The sequence below is a fragment of the Ascaphus truei genome, chromosome 1 (genome assembly GCF_040206685.1).
Source record: "Ascaphus truei isolate aAscTru1 chromosome 1, aAscTru1.hap1, whole genome shotgun sequence".
Lineage (NCBI taxonomy): Eukaryota > Metazoa > Chordata > Amphibia > Anura > Ascaphidae > Ascaphus > Ascaphus truei.
Genome location: NC_134483.1, coordinates 345,584,323 through 345,603,321, shown reverse-complemented (window position 1 = coordinate 345,603,321; position 18,999 = coordinate 345,584,323). Strand labels below are relative to the sequence as shown.

At 43.7% G+C, this 18,999-nt stretch overlaps 1 protein-coding gene across 7 annotated transcripts in view; it reads left to right on the top strand.

Annotated features, from left to right (window-relative positions):
- The window catches only part of AIMP1 (aminoacyl tRNA synthetase complex interacting multifunctional protein 1), a 61,972-nt gene that overhangs the window by 20,054 nt on the left and 22,919 nt on the right, over nucleotides 1–18,999 (top strand). For 3 of the 7 annotated variants that reach the window (XM_075608619.1, XM_075608600.1, XM_075608609.1), the window contains 3 exons: nucleotides 13,915–14,063; nucleotides 16,486–16,599; nucleotides 17,185–17,349. In XM_075608619.1, coding sequence (XP_075464734.1) covers nucleotides 13,955–14,063; nucleotides 16,486–16,599; nucleotides 17,185–17,349 — 388 coding nt within the window. In that variant the 5' untranslated portion in view covers nucleotides 13,915–13,954. Of the gene's footprint in view, nucleotides 1–11,122; nucleotides 11,279–13,512; nucleotides 13,536–13,914; nucleotides 14,064–16,485; nucleotides 16,600–17,184; nucleotides 17,350–18,999 lie in introns of those variants that run through there. The other 4 variants (XM_075608591.1, XM_075608571.1, XM_075608561.1 and 1 more) reach the window with 4 other exon arrangements.

Here is an 18,999-nt window from a genome sequence, read left to right as displayed (position 1 = left end):
CGGTATAGGGGCTCAGAGGTGCTCCAATTATACATATATGGTTGTGAGGTGATTCTTACAATTCATACTAAGTCTAGGCAGTAGTTTGTGGGGAATATGGCTTGTGAAAAATAAAGTGCAGCTTTTTATTCTATTTCCCATACCAGAAAGACTTAGTTTTTTATAGTGTATATTTTATTAACAATGTGTGTTAAGTACATATATGTTTTGTGCACAGTAAATGAGCTGGGACATTCAGAACCAATGTTCTGACGGGCCTCTGGGGCTACCGACTTGGTGCCAGTAAGTCTGACAGGACATTGGAGATGAAAGCCACAGAGGATGTCTGAGGTGTAAAGACCATTTGGGCAGGAGGGAAGAGCAAGTACCCATCCTGGGATGAATGGAAGTTTTTCAAATTTCCATTTGCCCCACCAGACTTGGAGGAGCCTAACCCAGCGTGTGGCTTCTGAATAGCAAGTGGCTGAGGTGGCAACCTTGCACATGCCCTTGGCAGATTCTGCACCCTCACTTGCCTGGCTTCACAAAACCTAATTGGATGGTTCAGAAACTCCCATGCCTGGAATTGGCTGCAAGGTTTTGTGAATGAAACTCAGAAGTATTATAAACCCCTGAGCCAATCTGATTTGTAGATTGTAAGCACCTAGTCCAGCAAGTAAATTCAAGTCCTGTGGAGAGGGGGGAGCAGTGACGTCTGGAATTGCAGGCTGATTTCAGTTCCAGGACATTTCAAGCTAGGTCCCTGTCAGGGTAATCTTAGGATTTAGAAGCACCTGCACCTAGGGAAGTCTAGCTTTCACCCCCAGACCTCCAGTAAGTGTGTCTTTTCTTATGTAGTTTGTGTAACATTGTGTGTCTACCTTTTTCTGTGAATACATTTACAATTTATTTCATTTACCTGTTTTGCTCAATGTATAATCCTTGTATAAAAGTGTAAATTCCTGGTCTCCCGTGACAATAAGTATGCAATGCAATCAAAAGTGGCCGTTTTGGGCCGTTATTGGCCCTAAAGTCCCATTTACTTCCACTGGGAATTTTGGCTGGAAAAAGCCATATCAGCAGATTTGACTACTATAGAATGAGCCACTAAAGAGCAGATCCACATTCCAAAAGAATGGGAGCCGAGACATGCTAAAGTTTAGCACCCTTATGTCGATCTGGGCCTTCGTGTGCTAAACCAAAAGCTGGGTAGATGCTGGCAGCCATCTTGTTTTATCCCAGGTCACAGGTATCATACCAAGTACTCTGTTAAACCCACATGTTGTGTTATACTGCCACTCTAGAGTCAATATTAGATTTTGCTCCTTCTGAGATGTACACTGTAATTTTGAGGTGCAGACTGTCGCATCAACCAACACTTTAGTATTTATTTGAAAAATAGTTGAAAACAGAGGTGAGATACATTTCCTTCCGTAATTGTAAAAAATTAGAAACCGTAATGAAATTAGTCTTTGTAGGTGAAGTAGACTGCAGATTTTCCCCCGTAACTTTTTGTTTAATAGACTGTTTTGGAATGGACCTTCCTTGACCCTTAGCAGAGCGACAAACTTGAATTCTGAATATAATACCCTTGAATCTATCCCAGCTGTCCAAAAATACAAAAACCGACTATAAACTCTAGGAAGCAGCTGAATATAAAAGGTGTATAACCAATTCCAATGTAGTGAAGCAAAAACTTAGCATAGGTAGAGTTTAAAGCACTATATATAGAGAGAGAGGTAACTTGAGGGTAAAAGACCGGGTGTAGATCCGCAAATGGAACGTGAGGAGGGATGGGGGAGCACAGCGTGAGGAATGGTGGAGTGTGATTGTATTATCTCTCTGTGATGTTCAGTGGGGTTCTGACACCCTTAAAGTGCCCTCAAAGGGAGATAGGTACCCCCTAGAATAGGGTTAAGACTTATGTGGGTGAAATAAGTCTATGGATGCGAAATAAATCAATAAAAGGAAAACTTACACGGCCTTGTGTAAGTTGTATCCCATCAAGGTTTCTTTTGCAGTCATGTCTTTCTTCTAGATGATCCTTCTTCTTTCTTTATGGTCTTCTCTTTCTGTCTATTCTTCTTACTGTAACCTTGATGTTTGTCGTTGGACGAATCTTCACATTGGTTCTCCTCTCATACGGGGGTAAACATAGATAAAAAGGTAATTAGACACATATGCACACAAAATCGATTGCAATGTAAAGGGGGGCAATGAGACAGTGTCATCAGGTGTATAAAAATAATTATAATAATTATTCACTCACACGGCCTAATGTGAGTGGTAACTTATAACGGTATCTTGCAAGCACCTGTACGGATCACAGGTCTTCAGGTCAAAGGTCCCGCAAATACCTGACCAAAAAGCCGACGATGGGAGGTGTAACCTCCACGGCAAGTCAGCTGCAGCTCCCACTGATAACCCGTGTCCTGTTGATTAAGGCCGGTGTAGAGTATTCACATGTACTCACAAGAATTTACTGGTCCCCTTTCCTCATGGCCACGCGATGCACTCAAGCAAAGTGTTCAGCGTCCCACCACTGCGTCTCTCCCATCCACACAATTCCAGCACAGGCAGTATACAGGCAGTATATAGTATATTGAGAAAGCGCCAGTGAGGGCGTGGGAGGAGGATTTCTTTTGTTCGTGGATTCTGTATCTTTTTTATGTAGTTTTTTAAGGATCAGGGAGTCACGCCGCTCTCGGCGCGCTCCCCGCTTACCTTCCTCCGCTGCCAGGGGTCACGCTTTTCTCGCTCCACCTGGCGCTGGTACTCTCACTGCTACAGGAATTGTTTGCCATATGGGGCGCACGCGCGCCCCCCGCTCGAAGCTTTATGCTTCCCTCTCCGGCCCGCCTCTGGACTTCGCCCATGCCGCTCCGTCAGCGGGGCGCAATGACCAGCACACGCCGGTGACGAGCCGTCAGGAATTCACCTCGGCACCTCCCCACGTCTGTCCTGTGCAGCGGAGCGGCCAATGGTGATCACCACTGCTGACACACCTCCATACCACCTTCTCATTGGACTCTCTCCTATATATGCTCAGCTGTGCCACTGGCACATTGGCTGAGCATAATTCAATGTTCCGTTGTGTTCATTGCTTCCTTGCCTTGCAGTCTTGTCCTCTTGTTCGCAGCTCTCTGTTATTGACCCGGCTTGTTTTGCACTTGGCTCTTCTGTACTCATGACCCCGGCTATCTAACGACAATCCGCACCTCTCCAACCCTGACCTCGGCACCCGTACAGCGACTATTCTCCTCTTTCCAACCCGGACTCAAGCTAATAGTACCTGCAACGATCCGTACCTCTCCAACTCAGACCCCGGCAAGTATATCGACTATCCGTACCTATCCAACCCAGACCCCGGCTACCCTGACCAACCTACACTCCAGACGCACCCACGCGGCTACGGGTGGTGTTTATATTCATCCCCACCTCGGTCCCGCGGTCATGCCTTGTTTATAGTGAGCACATCGTGACACGTTTGGATAAAGCGTTTTTTTAACCTACTTTTTTGCTGGTGAGCTCTGCCTTATGATCTTTTGCCTGTGCTGCTATCCCAGCTGTCCCAGGATCTGAGACACCTTCTATGTTTTTCCTGCTTTGGGATTTCAGAGTTGTCATCCTCCATTATGAAAGCTGGGAGCTATTGATTCCAGGCCACCATTTCGGTTGCACACGTTTTCCAGACATTGGACTTTTTCCTTTGAATGACCCCACTCAGTTTGAAATGGGCCTGGGTTACCCCCTTTGCTAACAGATGACTGTGCCGTGAATTGCAGGTTCCTTCAATAGTGAAAAAGTTCAGAAGATGTAGAATAAAGGCTTTTTGAAGTAATGTAAGGGAGTTGTCAGAATAGTGAGACCTAATGCATGACCTAAAAAAAATGTATAGAAAACACTCCACTGCGCTCTATTAACCTACCAGCCTTTGATTCCACTTTACGCTCCTCCCTCTCCTCTCTCAGTTCTGCTACAGACCCTGACAAACTGGTCAGGAACTACAACTCTGCCTTATCCTCCTCTCTTTATCTACATGCCCCACTTTATCTCTGCCGTCCTCGCCCTTCTAACCCCAGACCCTAGCTAAATTCCCACATGCGCATACTGCGTTCCTCCACTTGTTCCTCTGGAGGAAATCTCACACTCTCGCAGACTTTCTTCAATACAAATTTATGCTATCCTGTTTCAACTCTACCCTCTCAAGCTAAACAAACCTACTTTTCTTCATTAATCAACACACACAAGTATAACCCACGTTGACTCTTCTCTGCCTTTGACAGTATACACAGACCACCCTCAGCTGCCTCTTCTTCCTTCATCTCACCTCTGGACTTTGCTGACTATTTTAAGGAAAAGGTGGAATACATACGTCAGAACATCCCCTCTGTTTCCTCCTCCCATCCTACAACGCTTCCTAACTCTCCTCCTGCCTTCCTTGACTCTCTTTTTCCACTGTTTCAGAGGAGGTTGTGTCTCTGTTGATCTTCTCTTCTCCCTCCACCACTTGCCCTATTGACCCCATTCCCTCCCATCTCCTAAAACCTCTTTCTCCTACTATAATCCCTACGCTCACACACTTTTTAACTCCTCCCTCTACTCTGGTACCTTTTCATCCTCCTTCAAGCATGCAACAGTTACACCATTACTCAAAAACAGCAAGCTTGACCCTACCTGTCTTTCTAAATATCGGTCTGTCTCCCTCCTGCCTTTTGCCTCTCATTGAACGTCTTGTATTCTCTAACTTGCTCCATTTTCTCAAACACCTATTCTCACCTAGACCCTCTACAATCTGGCTTGGCACTGCTCACTCCACTGAAACAGCCCTCACTAAAATAATGACCTCCATGCTGCCAAAGACATAGGTCATTATATATTACTCGACCTCTCTGAAGCATTTGACCACCCTCTTCTTTTTAACATTCTCCATACTCTTGGTATTCGTAACAAAGCTCTATCCTGAATCTCCTCTTACCTCTCCCATCGTACTTTCAGTGTTTCTTTTGCTAACACATCCTCCTCTATCGATCTCTCTGTGGGGGTACCCCAGGGCTCTGTCCTGGGACCTCTTCTCTTTTCTCTGTACACATTTTCTCTAGGTGACCTAATCACATCGCTTGGGTTTAAATATTACCTCTATGCTGACGACACACAAATTTACTTTTCAACCCACGACCTTACACCTGCTGTACAGACCAACATTTCTGAATGTGTCTCTGCGATATCATCCTGGATGGCCCTCCGCCGCCTTAAACTTAACATGGCAAAAACGGAGCTCCTCATACTTCCTCCCAACCCAGGCCCTACTACCACCTTCCACATTACTGTTGGAAGTACATTCATACCAGTAGCCCAAACACCCTGCTTAGGGGCCACACTTGACTCCTGTCTCACATTCAAAACGAGTCTAAAACCTGTCGCTTTTTCCTCCACAATATTACAAAGATACGCCCTTTCCTCTGTTGCTTGACTGCTAAAACTCTGACTCAGGCCCTCATTCTCTCCCAACTCGATTACTGTAACCTCCTGCAATCCGGCCTTCCTGCCTCTCACCTGTCTCCCCTACAATCTATCCTAAACGCTGCTGCCAGAATAACTCTACTCTTTCCTAAATCTGTCTCAGCGTCTCCCCTGCTGAAATCACTCTCCTGGCTTCCGATCAAATCCTGCATCTCGCACTCAATTCTCCGCCTCACGTTTAGAGCTTTACACTCTTCTGCCCCGCCTTACATCTCAGCCCTAATTTCTAGCTATGCACCATCCCGACTCTTGCGTTCTGCTCAAGGATGCCTTCTCTCTACCCCCTTTGTATCTAAAGCCCTCTCCTGCCTTAAACCTTTTTCACTGACTGCCCCACACCTCTGGAATGCCCTTCCCCTCAATACCTGACTAGCACCCTCTCTATCCATCATTAAGACCCACCTTAAGACACACTTGTTTAAAGAAGCATATGAGTACCACCGTGGCTAATACTATACACCTGATACATCAAGCTTGGCCCCCTGCAGACGCACTTACCAGAACGCCCTCCCAATGTCTCAGTACATTCTTCCTACCTACCAATTAGATTGTAAGCTCCTCGGAGCAGGGACACCTGTTCCTAAATTTTATGTTTATGTCTGAAGCACTTATTCCCATGACCTGTTATTTATATTATCTGTTATTTATGTGATTGTTACGTGTATTTCTACTGTGAAGCGCTATGTACATTAATGGCGCTATATAAATAAAGACACAATTACGCACAGTGGCTTTTGCCTACACCCATTGCAGATGTCGTAGTCCTTGGAAGAGTTTTCTCTGAAACCAGGTTGCACTCAATCAGATTCAGCATGCATCATTGTAATTCTGTGTGGTCCTCGTTGCGTGTCCTTGGTTTGATTTGCTAAACTGCTAGCACTATGCTCTACCACATTTTTTAGACCTCCGATAAATAATACAATGTGGTGTCTTTTGGATGTAGAACATCTCTTCCTGGCCACCCACTCTTAGGGCCCTCCTGTCCTTGCTTGTCTTGGCAGAGATCGCTCGTAGCTTTTCTACGTGGGGCCTCCCTGTTGCAATGTTGTCAGATAGATGCATGTGCCTCTTTTGGGGCTGTTCAATCAAGCGGGTCCAAATAATTGTAAATTGTTAGCTGTCCTCTGTAGTTAATTAGGAGGCCGCCCATTAGTCAAGCACAGATAAACATTAAGTAGTTGATGTGCTCGAAGCCAATGTTCCTGATGAAAAGCTGTACTTATTTATTTTTCACACGGTACAAAGAAGTTGGACATTTACTTTAAGGGTAGTTATAGCTCTAAGGCTGCATCCAGGGTGAGAGCGCAAATCAATGTAACTCAATTGTAGCGTCCGTACTGCGCGTGAGCATGGGTAGACGCAATGTGTGCAGGCACACATTTTTTTTGTCTTTGTCACGCGATTCCCTGGTCATGTGTGCGCCCTGATTGGCTGAACCACTCATGTTACGTCATGGGCTCGCCCCCTGCCACGCCCCCCATTGCGCAACCCTGCAGGCCAGGAATCGCTCCAGCTACATCCGAGTGTGACGTCACGGTGCTCGAGTGCGCGCAATCAGCCTGGACGCGGCCTAAGGAAGCCAATTACACTGATAAGTTGTTTAACAAAATGTTTGGAGCAGCTATGTCGAAATGCCCCATTTAAACGTGTCAATGTTCATGGTTCACTTTATCCTAGCAGAGACTAGGCTTTAAAGTAGCAATCCCTCTCAAGCATATGAGTTTACCTCGTATAATCTTGCCCCTCTGAGCATTTCCAAGTTTTTTTTTTATTGTCATGATTTTGTTTATAGCTTCTGAGGTCAGTCACCATGGTAAACTTTCGACTGCACCGGGCTCTAAGGAGAGCTCCATTTTAAACACCCAGGCACTTATAACCGCTTTATATTTGATGGACTGAGAATCCGTTTTTTAAAAATACAAACAGTGTTGGAAAGAGCAAGAGATCCCTTAAATTGTTTTTAAAATAAAATGTACATGGCGAGTAGCGCTGACTGCTGCTTTAACCTTTTGGGTGCCCTATGATGTAGCCATAGCGTCACGTATCTGGCGCTCTAGGAGCAGCAGGAGATAGTGGCCTTTTGCTGGTAGATTTCCAGGGGAAATCAGGCTCTGCCCTTCACGATCTGGTTCGCAGGAAACCGGATAACGAGGGCCCCGCTTCTGTTTCTGGGTATCACGATCGCTCTGAAAAGCCGTCACGTGATCCCAATGTGCCAAATGGGTTAAGGAACAGTTGTGTAGTGCAGGATTGTTTGCTAGAGCACTTCAGTATACCTCGGGGGGGTGCAAACTTTTTCGTCTGCGCCCGCTGCCCCCCCCCCCCCCCCCCCCGCTTTACCTTTTTTCAGACGTTCCCTGACGTCATGTGACCCCGCAGCATCATGAGACCCTGCGTTGCCATGGCGATGCATCGCCAGAAGCTGCCGGAGACCAGATAAGTGACGTACAGAGGCCTCACGCGCTCCCCCAGCAAATAATGTAAAGGCTTTGGGGAAGAGCGCGGGGTCTCTGTAAGCGCCGCGTCCCCCCAGTTTGCACACCGATTGCTGGACATTTCACAACTTACATGTGACCTGACGTTGCACAGGAATCCACTGGTGGTCGATCATAGGCCTCGATTTACTAATAGCTGATTTATTTCTTCGTCAAAAACGTACATTATAAAATATTGGGATCACAGAGAGATTTGCTTTTTCCCCTGAACTCTGTCGTATTTACTAAGAATGATGTATTCATAAGTGGGTTGAAATATTCACTGGCGTTTACACAGGGTTATGTAATAGGCCTTTTAATAAAACCCTTTGGCAGAAAATGATGTCACCCCCTTTGATGCCTGGGGCATTGCAAAGGAATATCCTCCGATAGAAAGGGAATAGCACGCAACATAAACACTCTAACCATAAAAACTATAACATCTATATGTGCGTATGACTGGCTGGACACGGGTTTTTTATGGGTTTACTATATTAATATGTTCAACGTTGGATAATATAAATACACAATACTGTATTAACATTCTAGGTTGGCTAGTCTTATCTTGCCTACATCTACAGTGACCATTTAGATGCATAGCCAGGATCGAGCAAACCGGGGATTGGTTATAGAAATTGGCAATATTTGGGGGCGTGACCCAGTATCTGCATTTGAGTAGCATGTGAATAAATAATCAGCCGTTAATTCTTCATTTGATGCATTTGCGTCCTCATTTGTTATTCTGTTGTTAAATGTAACGCTCTCGCATATATAATGAGACTATGCGCACACATTTGCATGCTAATTAGTGATCCTGGCTTTAAATTTGGCACGGCGTTATTGCTGTATTATTTAAGTGATCCATGTAAATCGTAATAAAAATAACCTGGGCCTTGGGGTTGAATCCGATCTCTTATCCCATGAGTGACACAAAGAAATAAGACAGGCTGAAACAGCAAAGGGGGTTATTAGTTGTGTAGATGGTTATTTTTGGTTATGGTATGCCACGATTGGTATGTCTCCTGTCACGTTTTCTTTACTGTGGGACCCAAGAGCAGCTGTCTTAGACTGGCACAGCTATCCGATGATCGGGGCGGGTGGGGTTTACCAAAGCCAAAATACCAGTCCTGGTCACATTCTTCACGGTGAAAAGCTTCCAGAGTATTACTGGTGTACAGTAATATTTTAGGGTCTAATTAGGTATGGATGCCATTGTTAATTTACTAAAAGCTTCATTTGAATGTAGCTTCGGAATCACTGCAGTATTCCATGCTCCGTCCGGGATGTGCAGTAGTACAAGCCACCAATGAAAGCGGCATGTACAATGTGCTGTATGTGCTGCCCAGAATCAGCCGTTTAGGTCTATGTTTCAAAACCCTCAAGCATCTTAAATAATGAAATACATTTTACAAACTGAATGACTTCTTTCATAGATCGAAATGAGGAGTTGTTGTTTTGAGAGACTAATGTTAAAGCCATGTTTTATTTATTATTATAAATAAAGAGATCGTACAGTCTAGAGCAGGGGTGCGCAAACTCTTGTCTGTGCCCCACTGCCTGCGTCCCAGCCCTCCTTACCTTTTCTCTGGCAGTTTCTGACGCTACAATGTCTTGTGATCCTGCGGCTTCATTTGACGCATTGCCAGAAGCCACTGGAGACATGGTAAGGTACTTACAGGGGCCTTGCACGCTCCCCCGGCATTTAATTGAAATGTTATGGGGAAGAGCGCGGGGCCTCTGTAAGTGCCGTGCCACCCCCCCCCAAAATAAATTTGTGCCCCCCCAGTTTGCGCACCCCTGGTCTAGAGCAGGGGTGGGCAAACGGGGGGGCGCGGGATTTTTTTGTGGGGGTGGTGCGGTGGTTGCAGCGGCCCCGCGCTCTTCCCCGAGGCATTTAAGTTAAATGCCGGGGGTCCGCGCGATGCCTCTGCAACCTCAATTTACCGGGGTTCTGTAGTCTTCTGGACACGTCGCCATGGCAACGCGGCGTCAAATGACACTGCCGGGTCATTTGACGCCAGGTCACAGAGAAGGGGGGGGGGCGCGAGGGCTGGGGCTGTCGCATGGGGGGAGGGGCGCAGCTCCAAAACTTTGCACCCCTGGTTTAGAGGATGCAGTCAATTATGAACAGAAAAGGAAGTATTCTTAGTTCAGATGTCATTTAAAAAAAAAAAAAAACATTATTGATTACAGAACTGCAGCAAGTAAACTGGAACAATAGGGTTTTTGAATTTACAATCAAAGTTGGTGACCCTTCAGAAAGCTATTGTTCCTGCCACTGCCTAGATTAGGGAAGGATTGCATACTAGTTCAGATCATAATGTGAGCACTCCAGAATTCCCATTGTATTCATATTGAAATAATAAATCTCTCCAGATATATCGAGCTATAGCATTCTAGACATTTTGCAGTGATGCAAAGTATTAACATGGAATACTTATATTAGCCCAGCAACATAAACTACTGTACTGCAGATTCACATTCCTGGAAATGTAAAAGAAAAGTATTTTAGTGTTTTTTAAACCACAGAGTTATTTTTTTACATATTCATTTTTACCGAAGACAATATGTAACCTGCGATATTATCATAGTAAGACTTAGGCTTCGTCCAGGGTGGTGCTGAGCGGGAGCGTGCGCTCACGCTTGACACGTTGCGACAATGCACGTGGCATGCGTGAGCGTGCGGGCGCGCCTGCTCGGCGCTCAGCCGCTTGCCGAGCAAGCAATGAGGGCGAACCAGCTCCGTGATGTCGTGGCTGCGCCCCCAGACGCGCGCGCTCTTAGCCGGCCAGGAAAAGCACGGGCGAGCAGGGCGAGCGCTGGAGCGCCTGTTTCCACCCTGGACGAGGCCTATAATATTATAGGTCGTTTGCAGTGGGGTGGGGAGGGGGAGAGAGAAGTAAAGTCAAACTGAATAGAACTGGATCGGTTGCAGGTCTTTTTTTCCCCTGAAACATTAATGTGCCATTTTTACTCTACATCAATCCCGGTAAAGATCAACCTGCAACAAATAATAACAAGAACATGCAGTAAGTGTCCTTCAGTCCTCTGTAATATCAGCTCGGTGACAGCTGTAGGGAGCCCAGGGGGCCTTGCGCACAGCTTGGCACAGGCAGCAGGCAGTGGTTAAGGTTTTAGGACCGCTGGGTGACCAGAGCTAGTCCCGGAATGTGACTGGGATGAGTGACAAGGGCCAGTTGCTGCCAGTCGCTGGCAGTCGGCATTGAGTCTGGTTTTTGAAATTGGCTTCCCTTTTTTTTCCTCCCGTTATCAGGATCAACATATCCATACTTCATCTGCCGGTAATGTAAAAACCTTCTTTTCTCGGGTTGCTTCTGCGGCCGACTTAACATCATCGTCTGGCCGAGAAGTCATTTTGTGCAGTTGAGCAAAGCTGAAAAGCAGGAGGTTTTTTTTTTCCTTCTTTTTCTTGGCTTTGCAAAACTTAACGACTAATATTAAATGCAGAACTGCCAGCTGTATACAAAAGAAAATGGTATTTATTTTTAGAGACTGCTATAGCAGTGGGTTATTGAACGATCATGTTGTGTAAGGGGAATGTGTTGCCATAATGCATTTGTTAACTGGTGCTCTCACGTTAACAGTCTGACTGTGGCTGTCCTAGCAGCAGTATGGGGAGTTTAAACGTGAGTGTGGCAGGACTGTGTTGTAATCACTTGCTGCATTCTGTCCTCTGCCTCCTGGTTGAACAGGCATTTGCTAGTAGAGGAGATGGGTTGCTGTTGTGATAGCCCATGCTGCAGTAAAAAAAAAGACAAACCCCACAAATGCTTCTGAATCACTTGAAAACTTTTATTCTCTATACATTTTGGTTTTCTACAAATAAAACACCTAAAAGAGTTGTGGGCACAGAAGTTTTGCTAATGTTGAGGGGCAGGGGGGGGGGGTATTATTCACCCTTCTGTTTAGTTTTATTTATTAATTTTGCAGAATGCTTCCCTCACAATGGAAGGTTTTGGTGAGGCTCAAGTTACTCCTAAACCTTTTATGTGGTGTCTGTTTTTCCTCAGCCACTTTTAGCAACACTGATAATGTTCCCTCCACAGAATCTATACAGCACATTACACACTTTACAGGAATGTGCTGGGCTTGAGGTGGTGGGAGGGACTGTGACTGTCACTAATAATCATTGAACCCATCTACAGATTAAAGGACCAATCCATGCAATATAATGTGTGCTTTTTAAAAATAAAAAAAAATCAGTTCTGTAGTGTTAGATAATACTTTTTTTTTTTAAAAATGCAATTTTTAATGAGTTTTAATATACTTTACTTTCTGTAGCAGGCTTTAGCACAACTCCCCAGAAGTGCAACATCTTTGTAAACACTTTCCTGTTTGTGATAATTTGTTGCCAATATTTCCAGAAGTTTGAGCTGTAAACTGTAACAATAGATAATGTTACCTTAGTAATATAAGAATACATTGTAGCTGTTGAGTTACACTGACTGAAGGAGTTATTTGAAACTGAAAGGCTGACATTTAGTGAACATTGGGAAGCAGAATCTTTGCTGATTGATCATGGGAGATATATATAAGCTTGTCCTATGACATAAATTGTTAGTCCAATAAAAAAGGTATCACCTAATACTGAAGAACTCATTTATTCTGCAACTGGACTAACACGGCTATTTTCTGCTTTATATATATATATATAAAGCAGAAAATAGCCGTGTTAGTCCAGTTGCAGAATAAATGAGTTCTTCAGTATTAGGTGATACCTTTTTTATTGGACTAACAATTTATGTCATAGGACAAGCTTTTGAGAGTTCTCCTCTCTTCTTCAGGTCAAGCAATACTGATATGCTTGACCACCTTGACAAAGGTCCCATTCGTGGACCGAAACGTTGGTTTTGTGTTTATTTTTTCAATACACTTGTTTGTTCAATTCTGGAGTGCTGCCTGCTGATTTCGTTTCCAAACGGTATCGTATTGGTTATTCTTCATTATAGGATCTGCACCCACACCAGTGACTATTATTACGGAGTGCTTTTTGTTCTTTTTCTATGATAGATATATATATATATATATATATATATATATATATATATATATATATATATATATATATATATTAAGTGCTAATTGAAATTGCCTCTTTAATAATCATTGAACTCCTCTGCCAGAGTATTTCGATGCATACAACTTTGTTTTAACTACAGTTGCCTGGAGAAGTTCTGTGAGATTTATTGGGGTACAAAGTTTAAAGCCACAATCCAGCCCAATTTAGCTGTTTATTTTTAGACCATTTGAACAGGGGAGATTTTTTTAAATTATATATAAAGCAGGGTTCCTCGGAGCTGAACTGAATCATTTCAGCTCCGGGGGGCCCTGCTTCCTAAGACACTTACCTCCTTAGGTGCTGCCATCACTTCCTGTTTCTTTTCCATTGCACATAGTCTCGGAATGCGCAAAGGATGACGTCGCTGCTTCCTACTAGGCTGCGGGAGATTTAAAACTCCATTTGTTTCCCCAGAAGTGGATGCTACTAGTGGCGCCTTCGGAGGGAAATATCCCGAGACCCACTGCTTCCCACCTACTGTATATGAAAAAAAAATAATAGGCAGAACCGCACCTTTGTAACCTTTTTGTGTTAGCTCGGCAGGACTTTTCAGTTCCTTACTGGTTTAGTTATCAGTGTTGCCTCATGGATGGACATTTAATCGCTGTCCAGAGAACTCGAGTGTAGGGGATTTGCTTTATTGATCAACACAAGTACATTACTTTTAGGGTCAAAGACCTGGAATTTCTTTTCCCCTTGTTTAGGGAGATACAAATGGTGATTATTGTCAAAGTGGTATTTATAGTTGTATGGGGATATTGGGTTCTCAAGCACAGTGTTTCTGTGGAGACAACTCCTTATTTCCCTCATGATTATCTGATAACATTTTAATTCCTCTTCTTTTGCCTTTTCCCACAGCCTGGCATTGTTTAGGCTTTTAGCTCGGTCACTAGCAAAGATGGCTACCAGCAAAACAGTATTCACCCGCCTGGAGCAGAGGGCTACAGAAGCTGATCAAGTAATTGAATACCTGAAACAGCAAGTTACACTTCTCAAGGAGAAAGCAAGTAAGATAATCAGTGCAAGTTAATTTCTTTTATCCCATAATAATATAATTTAGTTAGACCATACACACCACCATGTATCCCCCGTACATAATATCTTTGAACATTTATTTCACAGCTTATTTTGCTCCTTGAGTGCTGCGTGAAGTAGAACTCCAATGTAATAGTTGTGTTATTGGAACATCAGCCTTTAGATACTGGGTCAGGGAGCCCCTCTGTGAAATCCCAAATTCCATGGTGTCTGGGAATTCCTCCTGTGGATTATAAATCTGTAATTTTGACAGCAACTATGAGGGTGGCACAATCATTGTGGAGGTTTATTAGGTCCTAGGTAGTTTGGAGAGAGTACTCGCCTAAAGTTGAAATGAGGATGTCTCCTCTCTGTCTTCTGTGGAGTTATCCTTCCAGAATGCCACAATTTCTAGGGTATAGTGTTTTTCACCAATAGGCATTTCATATGGCTGCTATTGAAGGTGTCGCCTGTGGGAAGGTCCTAAAAAGTTTCAAAATTTAGGGCCTTATTCTATATTGTTCGAAACGGCCGTGGTGGCTATTTTTAGGCTCAAATCCCTATGGGAGATAAATAGACACCACCGCAGTTAGTCATATTTTACAAAATATATGCATTAATACAAAATATTTAATTAAATGTTTATGCCATGTTGAATTCAGGAAGGCATCAATCTATTTTTGCAGTGTTTTTATGCTGCGGAGACATCCTCAGCTTTAAGGATGTGAACATAACAATATACAGATATACAGTGTGACATTTTGAACTGATTTTCTTTTGTAATATGTGGATAAATAATACTAAAACATGAATAGTATTATAATCTGCTGGACCTGCCGAAAAAAAAGCATATATTATTTATCTAGGTATATAGTAATAATAATACAGCTCAACCTTGTTATAGCGTGATCCGCTACAACGCAGAACCGCTTATAACGCAGTTTGAGCGTGGCTCACGATTTAAGCAGGAGATCTCCTACTTTTCTGATTCTGTGCTCTTGCTGTCGGTGCCCCTTCCTTCTCCTCGTCTCCGGCGTAAAATGACCCCGTGGGTTCATGTGACGTCACATCACCATGGCAACGCGACATCACATGGCCCCACGGGGTCATTTGACGCGGAGGTGGAGGGGCGCCAGCAGCAAGAGCACACAATCAAGTCTGCAGCTTGTTGCCATGGCTCGGCCGGGGAAATTAATTTGTTAAAGGATTGTGTGCAGGGTTAAGGTTTATCAATTAATTCCTTCTTTCAACGCCCAAGAGCTTACAGTCTAAGACACTTGACACTGTATGATTGCAACTTCCCCACTGATGGTTTGATAGTCTTACATAACCTATATCTGTATATTTATATGTATAGTGCCAAGTCCACTGCCAGATAAAACAGCATCACAAATTATGTGAAATTGTTTATAGACAAAGTCCACATTGCTCTTTGATGGAGACGGTAAACCCAAGGAATGTACAATGCCCCTCTCCATTCATCTGGCATAACCGGATAAGGGATATTTCTGCAGCAGTAAATGTTGTCCCCCCAAAATGTTTTCGCTTGGAAGTCGGATTCTTCCGTGTTTCTCTAGGCCTGTAGGTTAAGTTGTTTGGAGAAATAACAAGTGAAATACTCTAAAGAATTCAAAACCTGCAGCTCCGATACACAGCCCACTCAGCGGGTGGGGAACAGTTTGTGCCACTGAAACAAAACAGCTCTCTGTATCGGAGAGGAGGGGCCTGGGTGTGACTCGGGAATTAAAACTGTCACAGAGCATGGGAGAAGGAGGATAAAAGGAAGCATTGCTGCTGGGCACGGTCATAAAACATATCTAAACATTTATTTTCTTAAGGCAGAAAGACTCGCACACACATTATCTGTACAGTTAGAAACAGCAACATAGACGCCATCAAAAGAGAGAATTATTACAAAACACACAGACATCCTCCCCCCGCAGGAGGTATGCCTCCGGCGGACGCGGAACCCCTGATCGCGGCCTTTTCCCCCCGCGATCCTGTTATAACGCGATCGCATCGGGTGGACCCGAGCACCGCGTTATAACAGGGTTCAGCTGTATTATTGTTGCTTGAATATTGCATGCACCAAAAACTTTCTTCAGCACTGTGGGGTACAGACACCCACGGCACCCCAAGGTTAATTAAGTCCCTTCTGTGCCGGAGAGAGAAGCAACACTTTGCAGTGAATTTCAAGCCTTTCAGGCACTGAAGGGGCCAAAGATCAACTGTTTTTTTTCCACCTACCCCACACGACCACTTTGTGCCAGGCTTGTGTTTGACTTTTGCATTGTGACACCCACTCTTGCAATGTGCTGCAACATGTTCAGCATATGTATTTATTACTGAGAAGTTACCGCTTGCTAAAAGCATTGGCAAAATGGGAAGCCGCTAAATCCAGTGCGTTGCTCTCAGTTTTGCAGTCGTCTCTACGAGAGGAGAAGAAACTTCGGGTAGAAAATGCTAAGCTGAAGAAAGAAATCGATGGCCTGAAAGAGCAGCTTGTACAGACAGAAACACAAAATGGAGGTAATCTTCAAATAGAGTAGTTTACTGCAGGGTTTGTTTGTATTAGTCTGGAAGAGGACCAAAGTGTGCTAAGACAGCTTTTTGTAAGTCTATTTTAAGCATAACTTATAGTATCTGGAAACTAGGATGAATGGTCCCCTAGTGTTCTCCTGAATAGCTTTGTATTATTTATTTGTATTAGAAATGTATATTTCTATTTTTATATAAGTATACATTATAATGATATAGTCATATTTAAAATAAAATAGTGTGCGAATTTGATGTAATTATTATATAGTAATGTATGTATATAAATATATACCCATATATTTTTATTATATAATTGTATTATAACAATATTTATATATTGATATATCCAGCTTCACATTGCAAAGCCAGTATAACTGTATGCTCTCAGAATGGCAAAAGGCAGGGTTGCAGACCTGTCTGAGACATGTGAATGTGCTCATAAGTGGCATTTTTATTTGAAATATTTATATAGTAATTTTATATTCACTACAGAAAAAAGGTATGTTGCTTTTGAAGTAATTTTTCATACAGTAGTTTGTCATGATTTCCCCCCAACCCCTTCCCCTGTTATTTCAGTGAATCAAATTGCAATTCCAGCTCGCGCCTCAGCTCAAACCTGTTCTGCTACCCCTGAACCCGCTCCACAGTCGATTCCTGTGAAAACTTCTCCTCCAGCTCCCAAAGACCAGGTGAAAACAAGAGGAGAGGAAAAGAAAAAGAAGGAAAAGCCAGAAAAGAAAGGTATTTTGTAAGGAGAAGGTGTTTTAATAATGTAAGTCTTTAGCTGCTGGTGGCTCAGGTTGCATAAACTTTTTATGTCACGTTGCCTCAGAAAACTTGGAAGTGAAATTGACATGGCACAGTTTAATGCCAGATACATTAGGGTTTCTCTTTCATTTGATGAATTAGAGCAGTGGTTGCCAACCTTCTTTACACTGTGCACCCCCTGTTAGAAATACTTGTCCCGCGAACCCCATATTTAATAAATCTTATTGCTTATTTATCAGACTCTTGCTAACAAAACAGTTTGACCGATCCCAGGCAGTATAGTGTCCTGAGCTTTTGGGGGGGAACACACGCTTCATACGGCCACAAACTGCACCAGTGTGTGCAGACAACATGGGTGGTATAGCTGACAATTCTTACCAGAGCTTCCAGGGTCGCGCCCACAATGCCTTGCTGCTGTGGATGCAAAGCATTGTGAGGAGTGACTTTGGAAGCTTCTGCTGTAATTTTCGGCAATACCACCAACGCTAAGGTGCAGTTTGGGGCCATAAGTGCGCAGTCCCTACATCGGCAAAGGAACAGGTTTGTTGTCGTCTTTAGGGCCGCTCACAAAATTCACTTCTTGGTACTCTCTCCTGCAGCCCTGGGGCTTCTTGATCACTGCAGTCAGAATAGCACAAACATGTACAGAAGAGGCTTCTCTTCAGATGTCCTATGCTCTTCTTTGACCGAAATCACCTTATGCCGAGGGGAAAGATGAGTCAGCGGGCACTACGATGCAGAGAAAAGGTCTCTAAGAGGTGCAGGGGTACTCTTCCCTCCTCTCAATTTTTATCCATGTTTAAATAAAGGAATTGTTGCAGCACAGTCCAGCCTCATCGATTTTCTCTGCATCGTCGTGCCCGCTGACTCATCTTTCCCCTCGGCATAAGGTGATTTCGTTCTGCTTGCATTCAGCTGGAGCACACAGACCTGGAAATACACATGGATATATGTGAGTACTATCATGCTTAAAGTGAGCTGCCCCACCACCATTGGTTTATTTGGTCTTGGTGTACATGAGAGGTCTGAGGGGGTCCTAGGACATCCCCCATACAACTCTCTTTACCCTTGCTTAACCGTGGTTCATCTAGGGGTTAATGCCTAAGCTCCAAGCATGCATCAAGGACAATATGTGTTCCGGTTTGCAGTGAACTAATACAATATAAAAATTTTTGTACTAATGGGTATATGCTCTGCAGCACTAGTCATTTTTGGGGTCCTTACCTCAATATCTCCTATTTACAATATGCTCTTCTCTGGTCCTCCCGGGAGCAGGCGTATCTTCTTATTTTGCTGTTGCATCTGAGGATGCAGCATTGAGAGCAGTACCCCTCATGAGAACAGAATGTTGCTCACCAGTCTAAGTTAACATATTGCTAGCCATGATTTATTGTAATGAATAGGTCCAGTATTAGAAATACATTAATGGGCAGGGCTACGAACAAATATTATCCACACATTAAATTGGTTAGGGAGATCCCAAGTTTAATAACGCAGTATGGCATGGTCATAATATTTTTGTATTGTAAATGCAATACAAATTTACATATATACATGCAGTTTGTTCTCTCATGCTTTTAGCTCCCTGTTTGTAGGGCATTCGTTTTAGCATTCACAAGTGGG